Source organism: Ambystoma mexicanum, chromosome 1p (assembly GCF_040938575.1).
Source record: "Ambystoma mexicanum isolate Mex_15411 chromosome 1p, UKY_AmexF1_1, whole genome shotgun sequence".
NCBI classification, from domain to species: domain Eukaryota; kingdom Metazoa; phylum Chordata; class Amphibia; order Caudata; family Ambystomatidae; genus Ambystoma; species Ambystoma mexicanum.
The window spans coordinates 122,378,831-122,396,626 of record NC_090921.1 but is presented as its reverse complement, the minus strand read 5'-3'; the positions used below and the strand labels follow the sequence as shown (position 1 = coordinate 122,396,626).

The window sequence follows — 17,796 nt, the reverse complement described above, 5'->3', positions numbered from 1 at the left end:
CCGGCCAAGGCCTCTATCGAGACAGTCGCGGCGGTCCTGGCTCAGCCTGTGGAGGCTACACCAGTGGTGGCGACCTCGGGGCCCAGAATCTCCCTGCCACCGCGGAGGGAGTCCTCTTTCATGCCCATCGACAGGACCCCTGTGAAACCTCCGACGGAGAAGAAAAAGGGGGGGCAGGAGGTCGTTGTGGATTCGGCCTCAATCTCTGAGGAAGAGCTGGTCGAAGTCTTAAGCCACGGCTCTGGCGTGGAAGAAGACCATCCTGTCGGGAGGGATCCCGACATGGGAGATGACGAGAACGTCGAGGTTGCCGACGGGGCTCCTGATCGCCCGTCCGAACCCCCTCAACCACTGCCGCAAGACAACTCGGCGGCCATTTTGTTGGCTATACAGTCCTTATGCTCGGAGATAAGGACGAGACTGCCGTTACCACCAACGGAGGAACCACTCCCCACGGGGGATCCGGAGCCAGGCCCTTCTGGGACCCTCCTCTTAAGAGAAGGATTCATCCTCCACCTCCTTTTCAACCTTCGTGCCCTGCTCAGCCCTCCTCCCACGTCGTCGCCTCCCACCCGGGCTTCCCCGCCACGCCATGATCGCCAGGGCATCAGAGCTTTTCCAGCTCTGCCCGGAACAGAAGGAAGGTTTCCTTTATCAACGGCACAAGACCAAGAGGAAGACGGTCCTTGCTGTACCTCTACTGGACGATATCTGGGATGAGGGTCTCGCCCTCCTCAAGAACCCATCCACAACGCTGGCTAGAAGGGATCGGTACGAGAAGAAGTACCGGGTCCCGGACGCGGCCCCCTTGTGCCTTTGGGCACAGCCGACCCCGGACTCGGTCGTCTCCGCGGCGGCCAGGAAGAAAGCGGGGGGGCGCGGCCTCTACGTCAACCTCCCCGCCGGAAGGCGAGGGAAAGAAATTGGACACGATGGGACGCAGAGTCATCTCATCGGCAGCGACGACGATTAAGGCTGCCAACGCCTTGGCTATCGTAGCCCGCTACGACAGGGAGTTGTGGTACAAACTCGCCCCCTGCTGGACTTCCTACCAGACGACAAGAGGACGGAGGCCCTAGAGATCTTGCAGGAAGGAGAAGTGGCGTCGGACCACGCCATTACGATAGCGACGGACATCACAGACACTGGATTTCGCCAGTTGGGCAACGGCGTGTGCCTTAGGCGGCGTGGATGGCTCAAGGCTACTGACTTCCGTCAGGACGTGCAGCCCAGAGTCTTGGACATGCCGTTCGACGGGAGCAACCTGTTTGGGAAAACGGTGGACAATTCCCTACAAGCCATCAAGGCGGACACGGAGACGGCCCGGGCTCTTGGTGTTCTCCAGCAACGACGGCCGCCCTTTCGGAGCGGCGGAGGCAAACAGGGTGCCTCCAAAGGTTCCAGCGGCGGATTTTCCACCTATCGTCAAGCGGCCCGTTGTCGTCACAGGAAGCCTACAGGGGACGAGGCAAGTCGGGCGGACCCCGCCGTCGTCGCCAAGGAGGACAAGGCGGCAAAGCCTCGTCGAAGCAGGACTGAACCGGCCGTGGGGTCGGGCCCCCACCGAAGCACACCGGTGGGAGGCTGGCTGGTGAGCTTCGTCAGCGTGTGGGAGTCCATCTCCACCGACCGTTGGGTGCTGGACGTCCTGGCTCAGCGTCACACGCTCGAGTTTCTAAAGAGGGGCCCGCGCGTCCCTCCTGTGGCCAGGAAGGAACATCACGTCCCTCAACTTCTCTTGGAGGTAAGGGCGATGCTCAGGAAGGGCGCCATCGAGCTCGTCCCAAAGAGGCTTCGGGGCTCCGAAGTTTACTCAAGATACTTCCTCGTGAAGAAGACGGGAGGATGGCGTCCCATCCTGGACCTAAGACGACTGAACAAATTCATCAAGGCACAGAAGTTCCGGATGGTCACCCTCCAGCACGTCCTGGGTCAACTGGAGGAGGGCGATTTCCTGTCGTCGTTGGATTTGGAGGATGCCTACTTCCATATCCCCATCCTAAAGGGACACCGAAAGTTTCTGAGATTCGTGGACCAAGGGCGTCACTACCAGTTCAGAGCCCTTCCCTTCGGATTGAGGTCGGCACCCAGGGTGTTCACCAAGTGCCTCGCACCGGTGGCGGCGCGGCTGCGCCTGGAGGGGGTCCTCGTCTACCCCTACCTGGACGACTGGCTCATCCGAGCAAAGACAAAGGAGCTCGCCGCGGAGCACACGGCGAGGACCGTCCAACTACTCACGGACCTGGGATTCTCCATAAACTACGCCAAGTCCCACCTGGTGCCCGCTCAAGACGCACTGTTTCCGGGAGCGAAGCTCGACACAGTGGCGCTTCTGGCCTCTCCGTCGGAGGAAAGGACGAGGGCCATCTTGGGCAAGGTGCAGCGGATGCTGGTTGCGGACGGGGCCAGGGTGAGTTCCATCAAGTCCCTCCTCGGAATGATGTCTTCTTGCATTTCTGATCCGCCTTAGCAGGCTTCGGATGCGCCCGTTACAGGAGTTCCTGGACGCTCGCTGGATCCAGACGACGGGCAGCTTCGAGGACAGGATCACTCGACGAGAGCTTCTGACGAGTGATCCGGTGGTGGGGCACCCGCGCGCATCTGATGGCGGGCATGGACTTCCAGACCCCGGACCACCAGAAGACAGTGACCACGGATGCCTCCCTGGAAGGGTGCGGAGCGCACACCGAAAATCTGCACGCGAGGGGCCTTTGGCTGCCGACGGAGAAGTCCCACCATATCAACGTCCTGGAACTCCGTGCAGTGTTTTGGGCCCTCAGGTCTTTTCTTCCGTCCCTCAAGGGCAAGGTGGTGAGGATCTTCACTGACAACACCACCACCATGTTCTACATCAGGAAGCAGGGCGGTACCAGATCCCAGCCCTGTCCAAGGAGACTCAGGATCTGTGGCATTGGGCCGTCGCCCAAGGGATGTTTCTGGTGCCGTTTCATCTGGCAGGGATAAAAAACACCATCGCCGACTCTCTCAGCAGGGAGCTGCGCTCCCGCCACGAGTGGGAACTGCGACAGGATCTAGCGGACCGCCTCTTCCGACGGTGGGGCACACCCCAGATAGATCTGTTCGCGACGGCGACAAACTCCAAGTGCCGGAGGTTCGCCAGCAGGTTTCCCCAGCCGAGGAGCATGGGCGATGCTTTCTCGTTCCCCTGGGAGGGCCCGTTCCTATATGCGTTCCCTCCATTGCCGCTGCTTATCCGGCTCATCAACCAGCTCAAGAGGTCACGGTGCAGGATGATCCTCGTCGCACCTGCGTGGCCGAGGCAGATATGGTTCCCGGACCTTCTGGACTTGTCAGCGTCCCCGCCAATCAAGCTGCCAGTGGACGCGGATCTTCTCTCCAGGGAAGGAGGCGCCATCCTCCACCACGACCCGAAGTCGATGAACTTGCAGGCCTGGCTCCTGCAGCGTTAGAGTTTGGAGGTTACGACATACCGGCCGACTGCAGAGAGGTTCTTGCAAAGGCCAGGGCGCCCTCAACTCTTAAATGCTACGGACACAAATGGAAGAGGTTCTCTGTCTGGTGCCACGCACAGAAGATTAACCCTCTACGGATTACGGCTCCTCAAGTACTGCCGTACCTGCTGACGCTGGGCTGGCGCACGCTTCCATCAAGATTCATCTTGCTGCGATCTCCCGATACACCAGAACCACGGGACGGACGTCTTTGTGGTCTCATCGTCTGGTGAAAGAATTCATGAAGGGACTGTTCAGATCGTTCCCGCCGGTGAAGGCCCCGGCGTGGGAGCTCAACGTGGTGCTGACCAAGCTCATGGGACCTCCGTTCGAGCCTCTGCACTCAGCTCCGTTTAAGTTCTTGTCGTGGAAAACAGCGTTTCTTGTGGCCATCACCTCCGCACGACGGGTGGGAGGGATCCAGGCCCTTTCCTGCAAGCCCCCGTACTTGACTTTTCACGACACGAGGGTAGTGCTCAGGACGCACCCCTCCTTCATGCCCAAGGTGCCGTTGGACTTCCACCTCAACGAACCCTTGGTGTTACCTGTTTTCTTCCCGTCGCCTTTGTCGCCGGCTGAAAGGACTTTGCACTCGCTGGATGCGGCTAGAGCGCTGAAGTTCTAGGTGGACCGCACAAAGAGTTTTCGGAAGACGTCACAACTTTTTGTCAACTTTGGACCTGTCAATCAGGGGAAGGCCCTCTCGAAGGCTTCCATTTCCAGATGGCTCTCCGGCTGTATCATGTACTGTCATCGGTTGGCAAACCGACCGCTGCCTGGCCGTCCGAGAGCCCATTCCACCAGAGTGATCACAGCTACCACGGCGTTCCTATCTGGTGTGCCCTTGCTGGACATCTGCAGGGCTGCTACGTGGAGGTCGACGCACACCTTCACGAAATTCTACTGCGTCGATCGGGATTCCAGGGAGGAGTCCAGGGTCGGCCAAGCAGTGCTGCGCAACCTGTTCGCCTAAGGTGAGCCTGGTGAGGAGGTAAGAATGCTTAATGTTGGGTTTTGGATGTAATGCTTAATATTGAGCCTTTGCCAATTCCCGTGGTTGTGCATGTGTGTACTGCTATGTATTCTTTTATTCATGAGCATGTGAATCCATGCTAGACACCATGCTGGAGAAGGAACAAGTTACTTACCTGTAACTGTTGTTCTCCAGCATGGGTCTGGCATGGATTCACATGCGAACCCTCCCGCCTACCCCTCTACGGCTCTTCACTTGGTCATACTGCCACTTTACGTGCTACCAAATCTGAAGATGGCTGCCAGAGGCGGGGATTAGGGAGATGGCAGTCATTGGCTGTGGTCAGTATGACGCAGGGATCAGTGATTGGTTACTACTACGAAAGACAGATCAGAAACAAAACTGATACTGATTTTTCTTTACCAAGGATTCCCAGCATGACTGGGAATATTCATGAGCATGTGAATCCATGCCAGACCCATGCTGGAGAACAACAGTTACAGATAAGTAACTTGTTACTTCAGCATCGCCTCTGCGCCAAGGGTGTTTACCAAAGTCCTGGCAGTGGCTGCAGCACACCTGCGCAGACTATCCGTCCCAGTTTACCCTTACCACGACGACTGGCTCATCACAGGGGACTCGTACAACACATGTCTTTTGAACACCCAAAAAACAGTAGATCTTCTTTTCCGTCTGGGTTTCTCAATCAACGAAAAGAAATCCAGTCTAGTCCCCAGTCAACCAAAACAATTTCTGGGAGCTCTAATTCGGACGAAAGATGGGCTCGTCTTCCCCTCCAACGAAAGGGTTCAGAGCATGCTTTTTCAGATTCCTCAATATGTCGCCAGTCGGGAGGTGACGGTGCGCAAAGCCATGCGCTTGCTAGGAATGATGGGGTCACTTAGTTCCACACGCGTGGCTGTGTATGCGTCCCATGCAGGAGTGGCTCAACAGCCAGTGGTGTCAGGCCAGCGGACATTGGGAAAATCTGGTAGTTGTCTCGCCAGCCCTCGTTCTTTCTCTGCAGTGGTGGTCAAAAGAAAACCTCGTGAAGGGGATGACCTTCACCACCCCTGCAGTGGAAGCCACTCACAACAGACGCATCTCACGGGGTGGGCTTCACCTGCTTCACCGGACAGCACATGGAGTGTGGTCTCCTCAGGTAGCATCCAACCATATAAATTTACTGGAGCTATTAGCAGTGTTCAAGGCATTGAAGGCCTTTGAGGTTCAACTGCAAGGGAAAACAGTGCTGGTTCTAACGGTGAGCACTACAGCAATGTATTGCCTGAGCAAACAGGGGGGGCACTCACTCTCCAGGGCTATCCAAGCTGTCCCAAAACATTTGGATATGGGCTCTCAAACGCAAGATTTTTTTGTTGTCCCAACGTGTTCCAGGGGAACTCAATCTTCTGGCAGACATACACAGCAGAGATTTTCCTCTTCCCGAAGAATACGAATGGCGTCTACACAAAGACATTGTAGCCAATGTCTTCGCAGAATGGGGCTTACCAGAGATCGACTTGTTCGCAACTCAGGAGAACGCCCAATGCCAAGACTACGGCCTCCAGATACCCCAAAACCGCTCCAAGGGGAACGGTCTCTGGATAACAAGGTCGGGGAAATTTGTCTACGCTTTTCCCCCGACTCCCCTTCTCAACAAGATAGTGCACAAGATGCACCAGGAACCAGTTACCATGATACTGGTGGCCCCCTTGTGGGCCCGCCATCCCTGGTTCGCTCACCTGATGGAAATGTCCCTCTCCCCACCATTGAAACTACCCTGCCCGTACAACATGTCTCAGGACAGGGGGAGACCCTACACCCATGCCCATAAACTCTATACTTAGCACCTTGGCTCCTGAGGTCCTAGAGTTTGGACACCTACAGCTCCCTCAGAAATGCATGGACATACTCAGGGAAGCTAGGAAACTGAACACATGTTATTGCTATGCCAGCAAATGGAAACGTGTTGTCCTTTTGGTGTAATTGCAAGGGTGTCAATCCCATCAATTGCTCACCCGCACACATTGTGCTGTACCTAACCCATCTGTTGGACAGTGGGTTGATCTTCAATTCCCTAAAGGTTCACCTGGCTGCTTTGTCAGCCTACACCACGTCACAACAAAAGGTGTCGTGGTAGAAGATAGCGGTAATTGAAGCCTTTATGGAAGGGGTTAAAAGGATTTATCCTCCCATTTCTCACCCATCTCCTGGGTGGGACCTAAATGTGGTTTTGACCAGGTTCATGGGAGCTCCCTTTGAGCCTATGCATAAAGCAAGTCTAAAAAACCCGACTTATAAGACGGCCTTCCTAGTAGCTATCACTTCTATCAGAAGGGTTAGTGAACTACAGGCACTTTCTGTTCTAGACCCCTTTCTTGCAGTCCACAGGGATAAGGTAGTTCTACACACGCACCCCAGATTTGCACCTAAATTCATATCGAAGTTCCATGTGAACCAGTCGATTGAACTACCTACCCTTTGCCAGAATCCCACTAGCATGGCTGAAAGAAGCCTACACACACTAGATGTGTGCAGGGCAGTAATGTTCTACCTGGAAAGAACTAAACCACTGAGGAAAACGAACCAATTTTTCGTTTCAGTGGCAGCTGGTAGAGAAGGAGGTCCTATCTCTTAGTCGGCTATCTCAAGGTGGATTGTCAAATGCATCACACTGTTACACTCTTGCTAAGGTGAGAACTGCCGTGCAAGCCTAGAGCGCACACTACTCTAGGCACTGGGGCATCCATAGCATTCATTTCAAATCTTCCCCTCGAGTCCATTTGCAAAGCGGCAACCTGGAGTTCTATTAGAAAACACTATTGCCTAGACACTCATTCTAGGTCTGATTCTCAGGTGGGACAAGCAGTACTAAGACATCTTTTCTCTAGTGTTCCTTCTCACAACCCAACTCCGGGTACTGCTCGCTAGTCTATGCACAGCATGTGATTCTAAGCAGATTAACAAGCATCAGAAGACATGCATTACTTACCGTAATAGTGTTTATGATGATTGTATCTGCTTAGATTCACATGCGCCCTCCCTACTTCCCCGCTCTGGGTGGAAGGATCATAGACGTCTTACTACTCTCCATGTACTCACTCACAATAGCCTCGGGCTCCCTCATGGCAGAAAATATACAATCGGAGGGACCTCAATGCGTGAGGGATTTTGGGTACGCTACATGTCACGATAGGGATAGTGTTAGACACGCCTATGCCGACGTCCCCTTTTAGTCCCCGAAAGTCAAGATGCAATACTCCGCGGTTACCACTGGATGTCGGACCATATGCACAGCATGTGAATCTAAGCAGATACAATCATCAGAAATGCTATCACGATAAGTAATGCATGTCATGACCCTCCCCTCTGGGGGAGGGCAGGCTTGCCCTTCATGCACAGCATTGCCACGTAAGGTTTGTGGACCCCTGGATCCTATCAGTAGTGTCATCTGGTTACCGCCTACCGGTACCTCACTCCCCTCCCTCTCTTCCACTCATTGGGACGACAACTCTTAGTGTAAATTTGAGCGCTTGTACAGAGTCAGGCAGTGGAAGAAGTCCCAGCCTCCTAGCGGGGCATGGGCTTCTACTCCAGAATATTGGCCATAGAGAAGACCCACCAGGCTGGCCTGAGTTGTGCTGGACCTTTCCACCCTGAACCTTTCCCTTCCTCTTCAAAAGGTCAAGAGGGTTACCCCAGCACTTATTGTGGAGACAATGCAAGTGACTGTCCACCTGCATCTGAAGGACGCATATGCACATACTGTTTTGGCAGCCCCATTGATCCTTCCTGAGGTTCAGGAACATGGCGTTTCATTTCCAAGACAAGGTTCTACCCTTTGGCCTCAATTCAGCCCCCATGGTCTTTACCAGGCTTATGAATGCAGTGGCAGCCCTTCCCAGGGCCCAGGGTCACCATGTAGATCCATACCTAGACTGGCTCACCAGCGCAGGCATCACTGCAGGCGGTCCAACACACTACCTGCGCCCTCATGAATATGCTACACGAATTGGGATGCTCCATAAATCTTAGTCACAGCTGGAGCCGACGCAGAGCCTGGCTTTTCTGGGACTCATCTGGGAAATAACTGCTAGGCAAGTTTGTATGCAGTACCCTTTGGGTGCGCTACAACAACCCTGACCTCCAGGCAATAGGAACCCAACCTTTGGTATAAATCAGTACTACACAGGTTGGTAGCGTATTGAGCAGCCAGGCTAATCTCAAGAGGGGGCAATGTGTGCTGCAGGGGACTTGCAGAGATTCCAGGTGACAAGTATTCAAAAAAACTCTTACATGCAAGGTTTCTTGATTAAACAATAAATAATTTAAGAGTCAGTTATAGAAAGCCTTCTTTAGAAGGGAGCAATGTTAAGCAACACACAAATATACTTCAACAAAATACACACTTAGTTTTCTAAATCAGCAGATACACTTTTGGAATGGCTCACAGACACTACCTACACCCTCAGGTGACTTAATTTGCTAGGGTGCTGTGGACATTAACATATCAGTTTGCATTTAGACTTTCTAAGGAGAGTGTCAATGAAAAGAGGGATCAGAATAAAACGAGTATTAATACAATGGTTCTTAAGCAGGTAAATACTCTCAATAACCCCCAATGTAAAGCCAGTTAACCCTTTCCTGTATGGAAGGCAAAAACACTTCAACAGAGGAGAGGAGTCATTCATGGAGCCAGGCCAGCCAATGTTTAAGTTGGCAAAAGTCAAGGTGAACTGAAGCACTTCTTGCAGGTAAGCAGACAGTCTTTCACAATGTTTTAAAAGTATTGGTAGAATAGAAGAACTCAAAGTAGGGCCACAAGCTGATTACGCTTGTGAGGTAAAGAAGCTGATAGCAACTCTACCAATGCAACCAAGCAACTCCAACGAGGACAAGTGGCTACACAACAAGAGGTAAGTTCTCTTAGACTGTACAGTACCTAGGTTGAAGAAAAGAGTGCAGCAGATGACTTCTGTTCCTGTGCAGCTCTGCAGATCCTGCTGTTCCTGGGCCTCAGTCGTGGGGACAAGAGGGCGGACGTTGGGGGACTCCTGCACTACAATGAGACGGTCACCGCTCGCAACCGGCAATCTTCAAACAAGGGGCTCCTCGCGTCTACCGCAAATAGCAACACTGCGGTTCCTGGCTGTCGAGATGGGCTTTCCTTGCATCTGGGGGTCACGCACTCTGTTGAGGGGACTCCGGCTCGGTCATTTCTGCTTCCTGGAGCTCTTGGCCAACTTAAAAGCAACACACACTATCTGGTGTTCCTCTCCCTGGCTATTCGTTTTCCAGCAGAAACTGTGTAAATTCAACCAGCTCCGAGAGTTGATTGGTCCCACCAACTCAAGGGGAGAAGTAGTCCTTGCAGGGGCTTCTGTCGATACGAATTTGAGTTTCAGCACAACCGCAGGGCTTCACCGGGCAAACCAACGGTCCAGGAGTTGCAGCGGGTGTCTTCTTCAAGTTATTCTTCGGTTCCTTTGTCCAGTGGTCGACTGTCTTTTGGGACATTCCGTCCATTGTCACTTTGTAAGCATCAAAAAACGTCCTTTTACGCGGGGGCCACCACACGTGACCGTAGCCCCACTTTTCTGAACTCCGACCAGCGCATCACCCTTCAGTCATTTTCTCTGCATGTTTGGGGTTGGACGCATTTGTGTTGTAGGGATATTCTTTTTTTGTTCCATTGTCCTTTGGTTCCATGGTCGTTTACTCAGTCTATGCCGGTGTGTCTGGGATTTGTGTCCTTTGTTCGTGTGAACGTCGTTTCGCGAAGGTGGGTCCCATCTTTATCTGGAGTGCTTCGATCTGGAACATCGGTGGGACTCTTGGTTCTACTGCGTCTCCCTCTCCGTCCGGGCACTCGAGTGTCAGCTTGTCAGGTGGAAAGAGGTGTTCCAACAGATTCCTCCATCGCATTTACAGCAGTTCATTGACGAAAAAAAGGAAGCGTCTGTCAAGTTACATCCTTTATAGGACACCCCATCCAGGGCACTCCTTCCCGGGGTCTTCTGTTTCCGGGAGGGGCCCAAGTGGCTTTGGTACCAGGGTTCTCCCTGAGGTGTCACGAAAGGCATCTGACCTTTATTCCGGAGTTTGCTCCGAGGCACCCTGTGAAGGGGCTGTCAAGACCGGATATTCATTCAAGGTTCCACATCTGGGGGCTGAGGTTAAGCCCAAAATCTCCGGGGTGGTTTTGACCGAGGTTTCCAAGTCTGGAACTAAACGTACTGAGACTAATCTCGATGTTTCCTGTGCAGTGACTAAAGGCACCAGGGTTATCCCAGGGGATCCCCAACTAGGGGCTATATTTAAAACTGGCAAGATCGAGGGGCCTTCTCCTAGGACTCTGGCTACAGGGGATGACCCTAAATCCTGCGGTTGAACCGATCCTGCTGAGGGGCAGAGGCCTGAAGTCTTCAAGTACCGGCCCTGCCGAGGTTCCCTCACCCAGGGCTAATTCTTCTGCAGAATTCAAAGTACCTCTTGACGCCATTGGGGAAAAGTATTTTCCAATTCTGGTCTTCAGCTGCGCCAGTCGAATACCAAAGTCATCCTTGCTGCAGCAAATGTCAAGCTGTGGAAGGAGCTTTCCGAATTTTAGGAATGTATCCCTCAGGACAGGCTGGAAGATTTTAAAGAGGGCCTATACGATGCCAGAGTTCTGGCTCAGGACCTGCTGGAGGCCGTGGCCATCATGTAGACACTTCTGCTTGGGGCCTTATGGTTGGAGTAGACATGTCCCGCCATGTGTGGTTGCATGCTACAATGTTCTTGAAGGAGGTTCAGGACAAAGTACTTTATCTTTGCTTCGAAGGTAAAGAGCTGTTCCACTCTTCCACCGATGAGGATCTCAAGAACGCAAATGGCTAAATCTTTGTCAGTCCTTGCCAAAATCTGCCCAACCCCCGCTAAAGCGGCCTATACGCAGAGATCAGGGACCCAGGCAAGGTCCTTCTCGGGCTTCAGGGGGCCCCAGGAGCGTTGAGCGTGCCGGGCGGATGTCTCCTCGCAGCAAAGGCAAAGTGGCTGTTTTTTCTCATCAGTCTCCTCTTTACAACAGCTGGTCTCGCCCACGATAAATCATCCAAATTGTTTTCCATCAGTCACACGAGAGTTCGGTGGGAGGACGTATATTGTATCATTTGGAGGTGTGGCCATTGCAGAAGATCAAATGGGACCCGAAAGACTGGATTATCCTCAGAGGTTCCCCTTCTGGAGGCTAAGACTAAGCCCAATGCTTCTGGGGCAGCTACAACCAGGGTGATTCTCAAGGTTTCACAGTTTGGGACTAAACGTAGGTTTCCTGTCAAGTGAACTAAAACTACCGGGTTAAAACCCTGAGGATCCCTATTCAGTGGCTTTTCAAAGACCAGCGGTATCGAGGAGCTCCATTTAGGCGCTCTGGCTACCGGGCATGACCCTAAGCTTCAAACACCGGCCCTGCAGAGGTTCCCTCACTGAGGGATAATTCTTCCGCAGAAACCAAAAGGGCTAAAAAGTGCTCCAGGTCTGTTAGTACTGGTTCTGCCGAGGTTTCCTGTCAGAGGGCTAAAACCAATTTAAAAAAAAAAAACTACAATCATCGTAGAGACAATGGCCGCACTAGCATCTGTGACGCAGATCACTTCAGGCAGTGACAAAATGGCATTTCAACCCACGCTGTCTGAAGCAGCCATTTTGACTAGCTCTTCCACACCAACGTTCTCAACGGCTGGTACAGAGGGGCCTACCTTTGGGATAATGCCAGTGTGCTTTCTTTTCCTGTACTCCTCCCTCAGGTCAGCATGGTGGTTCCAGAGACTCTTGGGCCTGATATCTTCATGTGTCCTAGCCTTACCTCTTGCAGGACTGAAGATGAGGTGCGCATAGCTCGTGGTGCAGAGGGTATGGCATCCTTTCGCCAACACCTGTTTTTACGACTGGTGTTTTGCCGCAGGTTTTCTTAACAAAAAACTCATCGAGAGTTTTTTTGGGGGGGGGGGTTAGGGGGTGGAACGGAATTATAATAGTAAAATGCAAGGGGGCTTGTGCGGGAAACCCCAAAAATAATTTTAAGCCTTTTTTTGTCTTGTTTTTTCTCCCACGGCAAAACACCAGTCGTAAAAACAGGTGTCAGCAAAATGTCATGGAACCCTGCAGAGCTGCTGGTCCCAAGCTTTGGACTCGGACTCCAAAAGGATAAAGGATTCTGATGGCATCCTTCATAATGGCAGATCTTCAATGGTGGGCAACCTCCAGCGACCTTTCAGTGGGAACCGCCTTCCAGGACCCCTTCCCACAGATTACAGTTAATCCTCTTAGGGTGGGGAGCGATGTCACCTTGAGGTGTACTCTGTGGACCCCCAGGACCGAATAATAGGAAAAGATTATTGTTGATGCTTCAAAAGTGCTCCTGTCCCGATGGACAGAATGTCCCAAAAGTATGGAGGAAAGGGGACTATGGACTTGGAAGGTAGTCACTACAGTGAGTAACTTTATTACTTTTTACCTGTTTGGTTATGTTTTCTAACCGTGCACACAGCATCTTAATAAATGCAGTGCATGGGGGATACTTGTGTATCACCTTAGTCTTTTACACTGGGGGCGGGGGGTTTGGTTATTTTTATGTGCCTAATTACAAGCTAGTGCAGCAGTTAAATTATCATTTTTGCAGTACATCGTGCTTTCTCCGGCCAGGAAATCCCCAATAGTGTTATGCATTTTCCCCGGAAAGCTGCCATTTTCGCAGGCTAGGTCATGCCATTTGTGTGGACCCAGGAACAGGAGGGGACAGTCTGGTGTGCATGCTTGAGTGCATGCAGAGGTCCCGGATTGGACACTGCTGGCTGTGAGTGATGCAGATCCTTTCCATTGGTGGGCCAGTTTTTGCCAGGATTTGGGATAAGAGGACCTCCTGCCGCCATTCCAGGAGAACAGTGTTGGAGTATCCTGTGTAGCCGTGTAGCTGACTGAAGACCCATGGACAATTGAGTGAGGCTCGACGATCTTTACTGCAATTGCCCCGATGAAGCCCTGCTGGACTACTTGATCCGAGAAGACCCTCTACAGTGCTTCACCTTGGACTGGTAGGACCAATCCGTCTTGATGTCTTCTTGCGCTCATGCAGTCCTGTGCCCTCTGAATCGTCTGTGGACCACCCGGTGAACCAACCAATTTTTAATTGGGCTATCATGCCAGAAGCGTCGCCATTCCACCTTTTCATTTGAAACTTCAGTGGTCGCCACCTTGTGCCACAAGTTGCCTTCCTGCCAGGTTCCAGATTTGCAGCATCGAGGCACCCTGCATGGGAACGACTTCTTTCTCCATGACTGGAGAGATGCCTGCTGTGGCCCCATGTAGTCGCCGGAACCAGCTTTCCTCAGTCTGATAGTGTCTTAAAGAGGCCTGCATCGGTGCCTGCTGCATTTCCTCATCAGAAAGGATTGCACTCCGCTCCTGGACCCGAATGGAATCAGCCTTGCACCCGCAGTTCTGTTTCCTCTAATGGATCCAGTGGCAGAAAAACCTACCTCCAGCAACACCCAGTCGACCTGCCTAGTCACTTGGGGGAAAATTGGAGTCAGTCGGGTGCTTACACTCAATACGTCAGACACCCCGGTTTCCCCTATAATAAACCATACAATACAGTTTGGTTTATTTCATTCTTCTGCTTTTTTAACATTTCTTCTAAAAGCTGTTCAAGAATATTAGTCAAGTAAGATGCTTACAAGTCATGTGGCACATTTTCCACCACTACACTAACCTTTCCTTCCTTTGTCTCCTCTCCTGAGAAGAAGCTTCTGTGACATTTGGGCACAAGGCTCCATTCAGCACATGGATTGGATTTATAGAGTTAGGGTATTGTTCTTGTGAACTGGTTTTCCTTACTGCATGGTTACATGCCTTCCTTTCAGGTGTATTGTATACATTTTTACAAATCTAAGGCGACTGTATATATGTTTCATAATTGTGTTGTGTGATATTATCTACGTGTTTGATTTTTTTTGTGTGTGTTTTGGGCCTATAACAGTTTTTCTGTACTTTAATGTCTTTGAAGTTATTGTCCGCTTCACTGTGGTCTCATTGTGAACCCCTGATCACACACACTCTCTCCTGAGGGTATGCAGTGATAAAATTGCGGCAAAAATGTCAACTATACAAATAATTGCGGGAAAAAATGCTGTTGGTTGACCTGGTAAAGGTGAACCATGTTATACCATTGAAGGTGTTGCTGTGTCCCTGCTTCCCTTAAATGGTATAAGGGGTGCTGGGGTGTCCCCCGTATCCTTTACATGGATTGCGGCGGCAAAACCACAGCATTTCTGCCGCAATATTTTTTAACCGCATCAATTTTTGCTGCGATTTTAACACATGGAACCCTCCTGAGAATAGGCCTTGGCCACTCTCCATGTTTGGCTAAGCTCCATAGTTCCCCTCTTAACTAGAACTCCTGAAAACGGTCTACCAGGCAAGATTTTTGAAATCTATATTAACAGGTGGCTTGGATTTGATCTCCCAATCTGTTTGGGATGACACAAATTGTTTGTAATTCCATAAACTATCAAACTTTCCTCTTCACCCAATAAAGGATTTGTAGAGCATCCTGGATAAACGTCTTGAGTGCCAGTAGTCCACAATGGTGGTGTCACTATGCTGACCATTCGATTATAGCATCTTGGTGAAATTAATCTGCCAGTAGATTGACGGACTACTTTCTACAGTGTAGTAGACGGCAAAGACTGGACCCGATTTGAGTCTGGAGTACTTGCTCTGGAGAGTTTAGATATGAGGGGCATAGGTTCATGGGTTTTTCATGTGTGGGAAGTGAAGGTTTTTTTTAAACAGACCATTTGACCATGGAATTTTGCATTTGTTTTGGCTAGAATCTAGTCAAGATATTTCTCCCACAGTGCTTTGGTGCTCAGTGAACCAGGGGCAAGACAGCTTCTTTGGGCCTGATTAGAGGACCAAAGTAGCTTTTGAAATCTGCCAGGTAGCTATTTGCATTCAGCCAGTAAGGCTTCGACCAGAGTACACTAGTGAATCAAGATCATGCAGAGCCATTTTTCAGCTGTCTGCTCGATTGCTACCTTTTTTTCCACCAGATCATGTTTGTGAGTTCTTAACCCATGATGAGACTTCCTACATGGTAGTCTGCACGGATGAAGTATTCACTGTGATGTGATAAATTTACTTTTCTTGGTTTTTCCTTTATGGACACTCTGGTCTTCCTGAAGATTACTTATTATTCTCATACATCTTTCACCCCAGCCCATTCTTTTATAACCTTTTAATTGGGCAATGGTGCTTCAATTGCTGTCCTTTGTGTCGCGGAAAACTGAAGGGCAACTAGTGTCATAAATGCCTTGGTGGCATCTGTGCTGATCCCTGCCTTGCTGTAGTGCCTCTGAATAGATGCAATCATTTCTGGTATCTTTTCCTATGGTTGCTGTCATCGGTATCATGGCACATTTAATGGCACATTTAATGGCACATTTAATGCCACATGTTCTCTCCATATGCAATTTGCATTTCATAGTATGAGCAATAGCTGTTATGCTTGTTTTTACCTTGCATGAAAAGTATTTTTATTGTTGTAGGCTGTTAAACAATGAAGGCTTGTTACTTTCAGTCGAGCTCTTGAACTCTTGCGGAGTATAACTTCACTGTTCTAGTATCTATAGTTCATCCTAGTTGGTGATCTGGTATAAGCTCTGAGGATCATGAAATGGACTGTACTCCCCTCTATTGCTTAATTTCTTTTGCTACACTGCATTGGTGTGAAACCACAACATTCTTGTTTCTTTTGCGGGAAGGCAGGTGTGATCTTGGCCTTAATACAATGGTGTGTGAAACTGGTGAGATAACAGGGCTGTGCTGGGAGACCGCTCTTTTCAATTGAAATAGATGAGTGTCATTTAAAAAAATAGTTTTACACTTTTGATGGAGTTTGCGTACTGTATTACTATATTGATATTTCTGCTTGTGGTATGTTCATGAGAGAATGATGTTCTATAAAAGCCAGTCTGTGTGCACCTTCACCGATCGCACTCGAATTCTTGCAAATACCTAGGACTTCTTGACAGTCGGCCCATGATAAAATATAGAATAGGAAATGTTAGACCAGCCCCCGCCCCCACCGCCGGGATCAGGTAAGGGCTTTCTGTTAACCTTACAAACAATTGCTAAATCTTTCGGCTATCTCAATGCCAAAAACCATACTCGACCCTAGGGTGGGCTGTAACCTGCCATCTGGGCTCCGGTGCATGCTCAGTGTTTAATGAAAATAGTGTAAGTTTCACGTTCAGAGCATTCCTGCACCTCTTTAGTCCAGAGTACCTGTGTACCACCCAGTGCTCAGCCAGTTTACTGCTCAAGTTTTCACATGAAGCTTGGCATCTTGGTTATTTCTACTTTAGTAATGTATTGCAAGATTAAATATATGACAAAAGGCTTATCAAAGGTCAGTAACTCTTTCTGCACTAGATGTGTTGGTGATAAAATATTGCATGTGGTCGTCCCTGCCTTCCTGACAATTTTCTTTTTTTTGTGTAAAACTGTTTTCATTACTTTCATACTCATGCTCACTTTTTTTTTTCCTTGTAGGGGTTCTTGCTGGTCATGACAACAGGGTGAGCTGCCTTGGGGTGACAGATGATGGCATGGCTGTAGCCACCGGCTCTTGGGACAGCTTTCTGAAAATATGGAACTAGCCAGGGATGGGATGGAGAACAAAGAAAACACCCTCAGTGGGTTCTGGTGTTCCCAATGCATCGATCTAAAGTATTCAACAACAAAAAGGAAGGAGGAAAAAAAAGCTTAAAAATAAAAACTTTCAACACACAAAATCACAAAAAAATTTAGAAAATGAAATGGGGTGGTATGGGTCCAAGAAAGAGGTGCCAGCTCACCACCTGATCGATTCCAAGCACCCTCCCCAAACACAGTTGCTCCTGTGATGTTTTTACAGGTGAAGAAAAAGTTAGAAAACATGTACGTTTAAGCTTGTATGAGTAGCAAACTTTAACAAAGGGGAGGTGGTTGGGGCAGGCACCTCGATGGGACATCTGTTGCGTTTTGGTCCGTCTCCAGCTAGTGCTGGCTAGCAATGAAGTAAGCGCATCACTGTTTTTAGATTAATTTTCTTCCTTTTTGAAGGGTGGGAGGAGATGGGTGGGTGGGCAGAGAATAGGGTGGTTAATTGCCTGAGTAGCATATATGTTCTTTGGGTGAGGGTGGGATAGGTTTGGGAGGCAGGAGCAGTCCGATGCGGAGGGGGCTGGTTGAGAGTGGTATGGCCTGGTTGGATTTTCTGTCGCCATTTCATTTACTGGATGACAGTGGAGCGCAAGGTTGGAA

The 17,796-nt window shown here is 50.3% G+C and overlaps 1 protein-coding gene across 4 annotated transcripts in view; it reads left to right on the top strand.

The window, feature by feature from the left end:
* The window catches only part of GNB2 (G protein subunit beta 2), a 447,265-nt gene extending 430,028 nt beyond the window's left edge, over positions 1 to 17,237 (top strand). For all 4 annotated transcript variants that reach the window (XM_069644804.1, XM_069644810.1, XM_069644815.1 and 1 more), the window contains exon 10: positions 17,044 to 17,237. In XM_069644804.1, the coding sequence (XP_069500905.1) occupies positions 17,044 to 17,150 (107 nt within the window). In that variant the 3' untranslated portion in view covers positions 17,151 to 17,237. The remainder of the gene's footprint in view (positions 1 to 17,043) is intronic.
* The last annotated feature ends 559 nt before the right edge of the window (positions 17,238 to 17,796 follow it).